General features: G+C 40.8%; 1 protein-coding gene across 5 annotated transcripts in view; it reads right to left on the reverse strand.

Annotated features, from left to right (window-relative positions):
- Positions 1-6,510: 6,510 nt before the first annotated feature.
- LOC146763083 (SMAD family member 2-like) overlaps positions 6,511-14,980 on the reverse strand; it is a 151,677-nt gene continuing 143,207 nt past the window's right edge. For all 5 annotated transcript variants that reach the window (XM_085571254.1, XM_085571253.1, XM_085571250.1 and 2 more), the window contains one exon: positions 6,511-8,384. In XM_085571254.1, coding sequence (XP_085427380.1) covers positions 8,261-8,384 — 124 coding nt within the window. In that variant the 3' untranslated portion in view covers positions 6,511-8,260. The remainder of the gene's footprint in view (positions 8,385-14,980) is intronic.

Genomic DNA, 14,980 nt, shown 5'->3' on the forward strand with positions numbered 1-14,980 from the left:
AAAACGCATTGGCAATGTCAGTGGTGGCACCACTTTGCTGCCTTGGATTCAAGTTCATACTGAATTTCCAGCATGTCTGGCACAGCAGCTCTCAGTGGTGGTGTGACTTTGTTCAGGCCACAGTATTCCACTGTCAGTCTCCATTCTTCACTGGACTTATACACTGGTCATACAGGGCTATTGAAGGGTGAGTGACTCTTGCTAACCACTCCCTGGCTCTCCAGTCCATGAATCATCTCATGGATGGGGGTCACAAAGTCCTGGTTGGTGTGATATTGTCAACAGTGTACCGTTGTGGTAGCAATTGGTACTTGTTGTCGTAGTTTAATACGGAAAGAAAATTTTTTCCAGAAGGAAAAGGTCAATTTAGATATTAACTAATTGAAGGTGGACACACCTCTGAGAACACAGAGGGGTTAAAACCAGAATTTTCAGGGGAACTTGCTTTTTTTAGTTCTGGTCAGTGAGCAGTGCGGGATCTCCCCTGCCCAGTGACGAGCTGGGTGGGGGAGGGGAAGGCCCATGGCCTGACAAAGGTAGGCCCAAGGGTAGTGGAAAGACTGGAACCGGGCTGGCTCCTGCAGATAGAAAGGTAGAAGAAATCTAAGATGTCTCAATTCCCCCCCCTCCCAGAGTTTCTCTCCCGAGAGAGAGAGAAAGAGACAGCAGCAGTTTTGTCAGCAATTCCACCATGGGGAAGGAGGAGCGGGGGGGGGGGGGGGGGGGACTGCAAAGTGCCCAATGCGTGGGAATTGCTGAATGTCTGAGCATCAAACCATCCCTGTGAGTTCGGACTTTTAACCCTTCCATGAGAAATGAAAGCTTTGCAAATTTTTCCTTCCCCTCCTTGGTTTGAAAGAGAGGAAGAGGGACACCTTAGACCCTAAGATGTTAGAAAGAGGAATTCTAGATGGGAGGGGAACAAGGAGTGGCTTTTAGCTAGACTTTTCCATATTAGCCACAACCTGAACCAATCTTCTCCTCCAAGAGAGACTGTGTTTTGGGAGGATGCCAGTGAGTCAAGAGACCTGCTTCAGCTGAGAAAAGACAAAAGTAAAGTGAACAGAGAAAAAGTGAGGAAGTTTGTAGTAGCGCCCCCTTGTCCTCAAAGGAAAGAGAAGAGAAGAGAAAAAGATCTCTGTTCTTAAACCCTCGGCCCCAGGGGAAATGGAAAAATAAGGGGGACTGTAGTCCCAAACAATGAAAAACTGAACTGTTATTTTCTCCCCTCTTGGCAAGGCACCCTTAAAAAGAAAAATCCTAAAAGCAGTCTGTCCATCCATGCATTAGTAGTGAGAGCACTGCGCATAAAAAAGAAAAGGGTCACCATGGCAAACTTTTTCTCCGGGCGGTGCCATGTGTGACATAAAAACACAGGATGTAAAGCTGTGTTTTCTTAGGGGGTCTGTGGCACAAGAAAGACTCTGTTCCCTCGATAGACTGAGTATCGATTGTCTAAAAGGTAGAAACCTGATTAGAGTCCAAATTGTGTCTCACTGTAGTTTGTTAGAGTTAGGTAGTGAGGGGAAGAATACTTTGCAAGGTTTTCATTTAATCTTTGTGTCGGTTTTTTTTTCTTTTTTCCTTTCTTTTTCCTTTTTGTAAAAGTAGCTTAAGAAAGTTTTTTTCCCTGTTATTAAGCTTAAGCCTGCTTTGCTCTGTTCTAGATTCCACTTCACAGCATTCAAGAGAAAAATCACATTTTCATAGAGGCACTGGCATTGTGCCAGTGTCAAACCATGACAGTTGTTATCTGACCCTCAGCAGTCCCACAGCAGAAGGGTCCTCTGAGAGACCAGGAAAGGTATTCAGTTGTCTGATTCAAGGACGAATTAGGTCCAGGTGTATCGTAACTGTCTATAAAAGCAATGGGTTTCTTAATAATGATAATATATAATAGATTGATCAGCCTTCTGTGAATCATGGAGTCAAATGCTAATTATTACTTGGCTGGGGACACCCTGCAGAAACAAGTGGGCAAGATTCTGGGAGGGGACAGAACCAGGTCAGCTGACCCAAATTAACCAAAGGGATATTCTGTACCATATGATGTCAGCTCAGATATAAAAGCTAAGGGAGGGAGGGAGGGAGGTAGGGAGGGAGGAGGAACGGGGTGGGTGGGGGGGTGGGGGTGTATTTGTGATTCTACAATGTTTGCCTTCCAGAGCAACTGTTGTATGTGTTGAAGCCCTGCTTCCTGGGAAGTGGCTGAACACTGGCTCACTGATGGGAAGTAGAGATTAACTTTTCCCTTTGCTGATGTGCATGCAAACTTTTGCTTGTTTATTTCTTTGCTTTTGTAAACCGCCTTATCTAAACCTCCTAGCTGTTTTCCATCTTATTCTCCCTCCCCTGTCCCACTGGGAAAGGGAATGATAGAGCAGCTTAGTGGGCACCTGGCCATGGTCAAACCACTACATCCTTCTCTTCTGTCTGAGGACTTGCCCATTGGAAACTGGAGCAGCATTTATCCTTGAAGGATTTCTTGCAGTGCTTGTTCTTCCTCTCAGCTCACATCCCCATGCTGTTAGGGCAGAGGTGGGTTTTCCATTCCACTTCCTCATGTTCTCTCCGTGTCCATGTAGGTAAGACCACAAGTGACCTTGTGGTGTGTACCCTTTCTCTTGAGCAGGGGGGCACTTTCTCCCAATAGCAGAAACTCTTTGTACTAGTAGGGCATGGGACACTTCTTTAAATTGCTGGTAGTCCTCTTTAAATTCATGGAGGTCCTTGGACAGTCTTTACACAGACGAGACACAGGCCCATATAGGGTAAGAGATACTTTATTCATATTGCTGGAGTTTGGTAATCAAATTATCCACTCTTTGTTCTCTTTCTTTCATTGACATCAATGTCAATGAGTTGATTGCATGACAATGGTACTCTCCATAGGAATTTTCGCTGCATGGTTTGTGTACACTTGACCATATCTGGATTTATAGGGGATTGCTCATTATTTGAATCCTTAAAGAGTACCTCCAGCACAGCTAATTCTCTCAGGTGCTGGATACCTTGCTCCATGGTGTTCTACTTGTCTTGGTTCACTACTAGATCATCCTTGAAAAGGTATCTTTCCCTCAAGATATACAGGAGTTGCCTCCAGAGGCTGAGTTTCTATTCTTTTCACAATCTCCTGGTCAATGCCCACATCCTGGGACAGGGATCCCAGTTGCTTGGCTTCACTACCATCTAGTTTCATATTGTGGGCCATGATATCCCAGCATCAGAGCAACCAGGTCACCATGGGATCACCCAACTGGCAGTTGAAATCTTTTTGCATACCTCGCAGCTTACCCAGGAATAGGGATTGGATTATTATCTCTGGCCCTGCCTCTTCCTCCTGCTGTGAGTGCCCTACTTCTTCATCCCTAAAAGAACTGATTTTGTATTGGCTTTCTTCTTCTGTACAGGGGCAACTGCTACCAGCACAGGTTGTACCTTTGGTTCAGCTGCAGTTTGAGTGGCCATAGTGCCTGTTGGTCTGCTTTCCTCCTCCTCCTCCCCCTGAGGGTGCTGTCTAGTAATGGGCAGTGTCCAATAAATAGTAGCCAGGGCCTAGCACCTTGCATAACTTCGTGCCTCTCTAGAACTGCCACAGCATTTTTATTTCCAATATACTGCACCACTATCAGGGTCCTGTAGTTGTTCAGGGGCGAACTTCCAAACCATTGGAGCAGAATTGTTCTTCAAAAGCTGGCTGATTTTCTCCCACCTTCCATGCCACTCATGATTATCCACCCTCAGGGTAGATCTCTGAAAGACCCTCCTAAAAATCTCTTGTAACTCTAAACATGGTATGGACTTCACTGAGGAGACCTGGCAGACATAGCAAGAAGAACATGCTTTCCTTAACACCCAAAAGGAATTCAAAATTCTCAAAACCTGTTGTAACAGGCCTAAAGGAGGAAAAGGGGATGAAAAGATGGGGAAATTCATCCTCCCCTGTCCCCCCCACAGGCTGGGTACGATTATTAAAGGACTCCTAGAAGTAGCATGCAAGGTAAGGGCAGAAGGAAAGCACTGAAGACACATCCCAAATGACCCTCATTGCCCTTGATGTTCTGTCATAAACCAATATCACACAGTACATCAACAAAACACTCCTGATCCCTCTCCCTGTTCTGAAAATCATCATGAGGATCACATGTTGCATATACAGGAATATATACAGGGTTAGGTGCCACAACCACATGAACAGACCAAGCAACATTGTGACCAGTGGCTCTGAACCTAATACAACAAATGCTTAGATCAAATTTGGTTCCAACCCACTCTGGTAATATCTGTTGTTATCTCAATCCTTTGAGCCCCAAATTAGGCACCAAATAAGGCTGTCATGGTTTAGGGATGATATTCTCCAATTTAGTGTTCCCACTGAAACACTCCAAACCATGCACTGCTCACTCACTCCCCGCTTTCCCCTGTGACAGGCTGGAGAGGAGAATTGGAAGCACAAAAGGTAAAGATCACGGGTTGAGATAAGAACAATTTACTGGAAATAGTGAAATAAGGAAACAAACAGTAATAGCAGCAATATTAATAACTGAAGTGTATGAGGGAGATGAACGATTCACACAGGATTTGTTCACCACACAGAGCCTGGCAATACCTACCCACCCATCATGCTACATGACCCCAAAAGGACCCCTTCCCCTGTTCCCAGAAAATGACATGAGGTTGTAAAGAATAACTTCTGTGTGCTAGCTTTGCCCTGTCCTAGCTAGTGCAAAATTAACCCTGTCCTGGCCAGAACCAGGACAGGCAGATATTCTTACTTACTTTATGCATTTAAATCAGGCACCTCAGCCAACAGCCTAGGTTCTCTACCAGAGAGCAATTCAGAGCCCCAAATTCAGACTTTACCTCTCTGTTCTGATTATACAGGTAGTCTGAAATTAAACTATTTATGCTGCTTGCCTGCAATCAGTCTCAAGGAGGTTAAGTTCTGATTAAGCACAATTAATGTCCTGAATATGAGCAAGAAAACACCACAGCTCTCACTGCCCTAGATTTATATAACAGCACCTGAAAGCCAAAGTACTCTGCAAGATGCTAAAGTAACAGTGGAGAATTCCTGTTGCAGAGAGCTTACCACCTAGATAGGAAACATGCACTAGAGTAAGGGGGAAATACACAGATAAAATGCTCTACTATCAGTTCTCACAATTTAAAGCCACGAGAGTCCAGGCATTTGACATTGTTCTCAAAGCTTCAGCCCTGAAACAACATCAAAATGAAATCAGGTTTTTCTTTGGAGGGAAAAAGGTACTTAAATGTTAGCTCAGTGTACCCAAGTTGCCAAAAGGCAACTCAAAAGCAAATTTTAAGCCTGGATTTTTACATCAGCTATCTGATTTTTGATTACTTGGCTTTGGCAATACTATGAAAATCAAGCTCAGACAGGGCTAGTGACAAGAGACAGATCAGAACCCAGCATTACAGAATCACAGTCCAAACTTAAGGTACCAATTGCATGCATAGTTTTTCCAGCTTGACAATACAGATAAGCAGATGGCTACCCATACTTTAAGCATCTCCATTTGAGTACTTCTGGCTTGGTAACTATTTTGTTTTACAAAACAGCCTCACTGAAAAAAAAATTCACTTTTCATATGTACTTTGGACATCAGTACTTTGGCAGAAGAGAAGAGGGATGAAGTTGCATTCCTTACGTACCACAGGCATTCCACATTAAGATGCTTGAGCAGGCACTGGTCAGATTTTGAAGAGCAGAACAGCAGTGGGATAAGTCAGAAAGGCACTGGATTAAGAAACAGGAGTAGGTAAAGTTACTCAAAAACTGACAAAAGAATTTAAATGAAATACAGGCAAGCAAATGTTTCAAATGCAGATAAATTCCCTTGTGCCACTATGCTGTGGCTGAAACAGCAATTGCAGGAGACAATATCTTAGTGGTAGTAACAGAAGTTAAAAAAAACAACCTACATAGACTGAGATGGCCTTGCATGCAAGCAGCACCACAGGTCCACAGATAATGTCTGTGGTGTCCTTGTCTACTTGGAAGTGCCCACCAAAAAAAGTGTACAGTCAAGGTTATTAATTACAATATTCAAGGCAAAGCAAGTAATATTGACATAACTGAAAGAACATATACAGAAATCCACAGTAAGGGGACTACAGAATTAGGCCATCCAACTGATTCGAGTTGCAAACTGCTCATAAATGCAATGGGAGTCTTTCACCCAGACATGTCGCTCTTATCTGTTTCACAGGTGAAAGTAATCATCTGAGCTAGTAGGATGCAATTTGATTGTGGTAGGAAAAAGCAACCGGTTTAATACATTTGATCGAGAGTAGAAATCTGTATCACTAAACACCTATAGATCCAGAACCTGCACAACAGCAGTATGAGAAGTGATTTTAACATCTAAACTATACCTTTCCAGCCACAACATGCAGGACAATTGTGCCATTTATTTGGGTGGGTTAGAATGACTCCTAACCTTCAACAGAAAATATAGACAGCAATTAATAAAAACCCAACCATCATGAGAATTAAAAGTTTTATTAGTGTATTCACATGTTAGACAAATGTAACACACATGAAGATTATTTCTTAGGTTCACAAGTTCTACCAATACATTAGTCTAGTGGTAAAACTAGCATAAATTGGTAACTTCTTTGCCAATTTTTGAAAGGTGTCAATCTTACTTTTTCAAGGCTTGATTTTTGGTATTGCTTCTATGCCCTAGTCATTTTGGCATAAAAATATCCATCACTATTGTCAATTCAGTTAACAGATTAAAAGCTGTAACACTGGCCCCATTTTTGTTCTAAAAGCTATCACTAGCTGTACTTACAAAGTACAGTACTAGTGTAATGGATGAAACAATGGGAAAGAGACAAAGACAATCCTGCTACTGCCACAATAACAAAAGAATGACAGACAATTAGATCACAAAGCTCATTAGTAAGATATATATTTTTCAAGTCAGAATAACCCTTCTATATAGTTTCCCAACCCAGACTTATTTGTAGAATATATTTCAGAATATTTTTATTATGGTGCAGCTGTAGTGTCCAAGGGTTCACAATAACATGCACTGTCACAAAGAACCTAGAAGTCCTCCTTTGCTGGTCATACCTCAGCAACCACTAGAGGTTTTGCAAAAGCAATTACTTTTAATAACAAGACCCATCAGGACATAATGAATGTGTATGATCTGGTATGCAAGTAAGCTATACAAAGCCACACAGATCAGAAATTTAAAATCTGTTACTGAAACATATAAAGAAGTTGCATCTATTTAAAACCTATATAAAAGAGTAGTTTACATTGGGGAAGAGTTTTTCAAGGTATTTAGCTCTAAAAACTAAAACCCATGATTTTTAGTGACATCTGTTCAATGAAAAATGCAGATGTAAGGGGTAAGTCAATAACCTCGTGTACTTAATCCAGTATCCAATGCTATGATTAATTCTCATTCCATGAGAAAAAAAACACTGACTTCAATGATTCAAGGTAAACAAAAAAGTCTGAAATTACACCATTGCCAGCAATAATGCTGGCACCAGATTCATCAACTCAGATGGGTAGGGAAAAGTAGATTCTCAGTGTGATGGATACTTGGAATTTATAATATTAATTGATTTAGGTCCTGTCAAGTATATAGTGTCTTAAAATTTCACAGATGAATCTCAAGACATTTCTTTCTCTTCCAATTGAGGGATTTTCTTTTTCTTTAAGAAGGCAGCAAAAAGTTGAGCTTTTTATGTTTAGGACAACTCAAAAATCTGATTATATAAAAAAGTATAAAAGAATAAGGGAGTAGAGTCTTGGAATTTTATAAGAGATTTACTCAAATCAAAAAAACCCAAGCAACTATTTATGGGAACTAAAATGTAGAACAGCAGAATACTGCGATATTTGAGATCATGATGCATTACCTGTACATATACTTAGTTATTCATGTTATTGATAAACCATTAGGACACTCAATTATATACCAAATAAAAACACCATTAAGAGTCTTGAGAACAGTCCCATCTTCTTTCTGAAGAAGGCATTTCTATACACTAAATTTTAATCTAGTAGCAGAGTATAGGAAACAGAATCCACAAGGTGCTTTAATTGATAAGACCTCAAGTGCTGTTTTTCTTTCTTTTTTTTAAAAAAAAACCTTTTTAGATAGTAAACAGTTCATGGGGACCACACACAAATACTATGACAGACAAGGTGTTATATTAAGTCTGTTGATTAGCCTTGATATTTAGCCCACTGGTAACAGAGGAAGGAGTTTTACGACATGCTGGAGCAGCGTACTGAAGGGGAGCCCATCTGAGTCAATACTTTGTCCAACCATTGTAGAGGTCCATTCAGATGAAGCTCAATCCAGCAAGGAGTGCTTGTTACTGTTTGCCGCCTAGAAAATAAATAATAGGGAAGTCAGAAAGCAGCTTTAGCTACCATAAAGTTCTCCATAACATTATCAAATCTGTTTCCATCTATATCTCATACACAGAAAGATAAAAATCCACAACCATTACCGTAACTGCTACTAAACTTTTTTCAGACAGTCTTTGAAGGAAAAAAAACCAACAAAAACTCCAAAACACTCCACATCTGTAAAACACATCAATAATTAGATGCTTGTCCATAATACATTGAGAATATTCTGCTCTGGAGAATAAGAGTTCCAGCATTTGCTTCAAGTATGCTTCAAGTACCACACCAAGAGCTTTACATCTAAAAATAAATTCAAAACTGAAGATTGTCCAACCAATGTGGTGTTCATGTCACAGATAGCTGTGTGCAGCTACATCGCAACCTTCAAAGAGTCTGCATGCATAACTGGGTTTGAATTTTGTAGACAATTACTGAGAAATACAAGCTAGAAACCCTTGATTCTGCATTATTAGCATGGTCAAACAGCACAATGCTATGATGATCATAAGGTCTGGCTTTTTTTGGAGCAAATGACAAGATAAATGTATAAGGAAACTGCTAGATGTCAGAAACATTGTCAAAACACAGTGTGTGGTTATACTGTGCTAACTGATGCTATCTAAAAGGAACACTAAGCTTTTATCTCAAATTTTCTGTAATCTTACATTTCTACATGTTTTGCACTGCAACATCCTCACAAAAACAACCAAAGTAAAAATTGTGTTTCCATTGTCTTCAATATAAACTTACCTATAATTTTTCACAATAGAAGCCCTTAATTAAACACCATATCGCAAGTCTCAGTAAAGCTGAAGGGCTGACAATCAAAAAAGTTTCATTCACTCTCCCATATATTGTTGTTTCAGAGACCTGTTGTTCAAAAATTTTCCTTTTAATCTCCAAAGTAAAAAACTCAGTATCAGACATACTGTGACTGAAAAGTCCTGTTTTTTTTCACTATACCTGCTTCAGGCAGGTAAACTTGACTGCCAAGACTACTGTTGCTAAGCCAGTTTTTCCTAGTAATTGTAGCTATCCCCAAGTCAAACCAAGAAGGCATTAAGATTCAAAGGCAGCAGATTAGTTAGACACAAACCCAGCCCCTTCATTTTTACTGTTGGCACTGCAACCCTTTGCTTTAAGGCAAAAAAATTAAGCCAGAGAGAATATTAATTTCCAAAGTTGTTGGTGATTTCACATTTTCTAGGAAAAGAAAGCAGCTGGGGTCTGTGTACTCTCAGTACTCTGAAAAACATTGTTTATCTTAGCCCCAAATGCCTATGTTAAAATAAAGTGATCCAATAGAACAACCTAAATCACAGGAAATAGAATTCCATTTAATCTTGAATCCTTTCCCAAAGAAGGAAGTTCATTATTCCAATGCTGTTAACTCCTCTACAATGTGTTCCACAACACACTTCCTCAGAATTTTATAACTGGTTCTGTTCAACAATCCTAGCTTTGCACCACACTGGCAGAAGTTGATAAAATAGCAACAGTTGCTTTGCAGCTGTATCAAAACTAAAACTCAGCCTCTTCTACCCACAGATTTCCAGCTCACATATCACTGTTTGCTGTAATTATATCTCTACTGAACTCTCTTCAGAAGATGATCCTAGACCTGGATAGTTCTTGTGATAATGCGAACACTTGACTGCTGATCTGAACTTCTACCACCATCCTCAATTCTAGCCAACATGTGTTGAGCAAAAAGTTGCAAACTATTTTGTCTACCAAGCTTATAAGCTTGGTAAATAAACAAAATGTACCACTTTACCATACCTGTGCATTTACCCGCATAGCATAAAATGTAAGTAATGCTCTGGCTTTGCCCAAGCCTGTTGTATAAGAAACCTTTTTGACATAATGATGAAGCACAGAAATTTTAACAAGAATGATGGATTTTACAGTGCCTTCTGGTCTATTTTGTGTCTTGGTTTGAAAGACGGGTGTCTGCTAAGGAAGGCAGGAACCTCCCTTGGAATGGAGAGTGTAAACCCCTTCCCTCAAAATTATTATAATTTTGAAATTAAGGGGCTCTCAGGCAAAGATATGAGGATAGGGATAACAGTTCTTTACTAGTATTTAAAAAAAAAGAAAACAAAAAACCAACAAAACAACAATAACTATGGCAAAAACAACAAACAGAACCAGGGACCCAGAAACAGCCTTCTCAGCAGCTGGCACTTTCCCCTTTGGTGCAGTTGCTGACACAGCCGGCAGGAATGAGCAAAAATCCCAGGGTGGTGGATGAGATATATCAGAAAGTCCACAGTGGTAGCTGGAACTCCGGGACGGAGCTGGCTACAGAGTGGAGAAACCCAGAGCAGTACCAAAGAAACAGCGGGGACGGGGCAGTGACAGCCTGGCTCTGAGAAGAGCAGGGAGAGGCGAAGTTCAGGATTTCCCAGGGCACACAAGCAGATGGTGATAGGTCCCTGAGGGCTAAGCTCCAGGAGTGCCGGTGAATTCTCCCCAGAGTAAGCAACAGCCTGGCTGTCCTCCTATGATGCCAAAGAGCAAGAGAGAGAGTCCCCAACTCCCCAGCCCTTATCTTTTACCTGCCTCTATTCTCATAGTATCTTTGCTGTCCCATCTCATCCCCGTCCCATCCCCATTCCGTCATGTCCCGTCACCCCCTTCCCCCAGAGAAAACTCCCAAAAACTAGAGGAGTTCCACTCCCGCCATCTCAAGCACCCAGTCATCAGTGTTTCTTAGCAACTCAATGGGAAAAAATTACAGAAGTAACAAGGAAAGAAAAGGAAAGAAAACCCAACCCCCAACATTTTGACAATTCAGACAACATTCATTTAAATACAAGGTTGTGTTTGCAGGAGCAACCTCATCTTGCTTTAATCGCAACTGCAGCATTGTGAAAAACTGCATTGACTTGTTTGTTCATCAAAAGTATGAAATTAGGATAAAAGGGTTGGGGGGTCGGGGCATGGAATTTGCAGGCTTGGGCAAGGCTGGTAACCACAAACAAAGATTGTGAAAGATCTTGCAGGACTGGCTGGAACTGATAACCGCAGTGGAAGGAGACCAATCACCCCCACTTGTGAAACCAATCTCTGCTGGAACTGATAACCGCAACGGAAGGAGACCCATCACCCCCACTTGTGAAACCAATCTCTGCTGGAACTGATAACCACAGTGGAAGGAAACCCATCACCCCCACTTGTGCTGGATAAAAAGGGACTGAAGAGAAGGAAAGGTTGTCAGCTTTTGGCGGAGCCAGGCTCCCAAGCTGCACCCAGCGCTGTTTGCTTGCTATCGCTTGCTGTAATTAATAAAATTATTAATTGATCTTAAAAGGCTGAATCAAATTATTTGCCTCAATTTATAACAAATTTGGTGCCGTGACTCGGATCGGAACACCCGGAAAGGAGGTCTCCTAAGGAGGCGCCCCACTGCCTTTGCTTTAACAGTTCCCTTACGGGGACACTCCTCCCCGGACTCTGACCGACGAACCTAAAATCCGATAGCAAGCAAAAAACTGCCGGCTACCCCCTTAATCTTTGTGCACAAAGCCCCGGGTGAAGACACCGGATGGTGTAAGTATTTTCCGAAGGACCTGGTGTCCGGAGGAGGCCTGTTCTGGGAGAATGGGACCGCCCGGTCGGGGGTCGGGGATCCTGGAGTGTGACGAGTGTGGTGTATGAGAGGGGAGCCAGCAGCTCAGACTCCCCAAGCAAGTGCGGACCTCATAGTAGTGCGGTTCCCATATCCGGCGACGGACTGGGCCACAAATTGAGGGAAGCAAGTGTGTGTGTGTTAGAAGGCACTCCAGAAGATGGGTCAGAGGAAAAGCAAGCCTGCTGAACCCATGGGTGGGGGAATCCCTGTAAAACTTCCCCATATTTCAGAGGATAGTCCATTAGGCTTAATGATTAAATATTGGAACACCTTTCCTTCTAAGAAGGGAAAAGATAATGTAAAAATGGCTCATTACTGCATGGAAGTTTGGAGGGGGGAAACAAATAAGAGGAGAATAATACAGGGAATAAGGAAGGCTGTCCCTCGTGGACAGAATGTACAAAAGGTATTCAAGGAACAACAAAAGAAGGATGAAGATCCAACTGAGTGGTTGAAGAAGCTGAGAAAAGCCTTTCAGTTATATTCAGGAGTAGACCCTAACACTCCTAAAAGAGAGACACTGTTGAAAGTTCATTTTGTGGTAAACTCGTGGGTGGATATTGAAAAGTTAGAAAAGTTAGAAGGGTGGAAAGCAAGGGAGCTGGATGAGTTACTGCAGGAGGCTCAGAAGGTTTATGTTAGGAGGGAGGATGAGAACTACAAGAAGCAGTCTAAGATTATGTTAGCAGCTGTAAGGGAAGGACAGAGGCAATCTCCCCAAAGAAGGGGTGGTGGTCACCCAGGAGGATTGAGGGGAGCTGGTCGACAGGTGCATGAAGGAAGACAAGGTGGAGGAAATAAGATTGTTTACTTTTACTGTAGGAAAAAGGGACATATGAAGCGAGAATGCCGACAAAAGATAGTTAATGAAGAGCAGTTTAAAAAAGATTAGGGGTGTCAGGGGCTCTATCTACTAGGGACAAGAGAAAGAACAGAGCCCCTGGTAAAATTAAAAATAGGTCCCCAGCAGCAGGAATATGAGTTCCTTGTGGACTCAGGGGCGGAAAGATTGACTGTCCAGACCCTTCCCCAAGGGTGCAAGATTTCATCTGAAATAATACAGGTGATTGGAGCCAAAGGGGAACCCTTTGGAGTACCTATAATCAAGGATGTACTCTTAGAAAGTAACTCCAAATTAGGAATTGGGTCATTTTTATTAGTACCAGAAGAAGATTATAATTTACTGGGAAAGGATTTAATAATTGAATTAGAAATAGAGATAGAGATTAATAAGGGAGAACTGACAGTAAAATTGTGTCCTCTCCGGGCTGAGGATGAGAAAAAGATTAATCCAAAGGTTTGGTGCACCCCTGATAGTGTAGGAAAATTAAGTATTGAACCCTTTGAAGTAACTATTAAGAACCTGGAGATACCTGTCAGAATTAGGCAATATCCTAATATCTAAGGAGGGGAGACAAGGACTGAAACAAGAAATAGAAAGGCTTTTTTTAAAAAAAAAAAAAAAAAAAAAAGAGACTTTTAGACCCATGTATGTTCCCTTTTAATACCCCCATTTTACAATGGATCGAAAATTTTAGTAGAAAAGTTAAATTTTTATATGGAAAATTAACTAATGATGGGTTATTGAAATGGAGCACCAATGATGAAGATCAATTAGAGGCATTAAAAACTGAACTAGTCAATGCTCCAGTCCTTAGCATTCCAAATTTGAAGATATCATTTTACTTATTTATTAATGTAAATGAGGGAGTAGCATATAGCATATAGTGTATTAGCTCAGGATTGGGCAAAAAAAAACCAAACAAACAAAAAAAAAAAAAAAAAAAAAAAAACACAAAACAAAAAAAAACGAAAAAAAAACCCAAAAAAAAAAACCAAAAAAAAAACCAAGCATACAGGCAATAGTGGCCGCTGCTCTCCTGGTAGAGGAAGCTAGGAAGATAACCTTTAGAAGTGAGCTAAAAATCTTATCTCCCTATAACATTCATGGAGTTTTGCAACAAAAGGCCAACAAATAGATAACGGATGCCAGATTCCTAAAGTATGAAGGCATCCTAGTCTCCTCTCCTAAGTTAAGAAACAATGGGCCTGAAAAACCCAGCCCAGTATTTTTTTTTTTTTTAATATAAAGAAACAATTACAGAACTAACACATTATTATCTCCAACAGATAGAGGAACAAACAAAAATAAGGCCAGATCATGAGGAAGAAAAACTAAAAGATGGGGCTCAATTATATGTAAATAAGTTCTCTCAAGTTCTGAAAAAAAAAAAAAAAGAAAAAAAAAATCTGGGTATGCTATAATAGATGAGAAAACATTTAAGACAGTAGAATCTAGTCCCCTTAGCCCCAGCTGGTCAGCCCAAGCATGTAAATTATATGCTGTGCTTATGCCTATGAAGTAGTTCATACTTTTAGTAAAATCTGAGAAGAAAGAAGACCACAAGAACTGCGATACGGACAGTCAAGAAAGAGTGGACACATGCCAGTCGAGTTAAAAGTCCGGCCACCACGGATGACCAGTGGAAAGTAGACAGCCAGCCTAGGAATTTGAAGGTTACCATTAAGAAAAATCGATGAACTCTGTGTGCATCATTTAAGTCGATTGCAAAGGAGAACAAAAAGGGATATAATTACCTATTTATTAGTAATTATTTAGTAGTTTATAATAAGGTAGATTATAATTATTATTGTTTCATATGTGTTAGTAATTATTTTAATGATTATTTGATAATTTGTAATAAAGTAGATTGTGATTGTTGTCCTTTTAGGTGCTTTGCATGTAAAATTTGCCAAAAACGGTGGCAGGTCCATTGCCAAGGGGGGAAGCTGCCAACTGGGGTCTGAACAGAAATTGTGTTAAAATCAAGAAAATTGAAAAATCAGTAGATTTGTTTGGAGTCTTAGGACTGGTAAAAATATACACCAAAGGAGTGCATCAGGAGCCTTTTGTTTCCATATAAACAAAGCCACTC

Source organism: Lonchura striata, chromosome W, assembly GCF_050655825.1.
Source record: "Lonchura striata isolate lonStrDom1 chromosome W, ASM5065582v1, whole genome shotgun sequence".
NCBI lineage: Eukaryota > Metazoa > Chordata > Aves > Passeriformes > Estrildidae > Lonchura > Lonchura striata.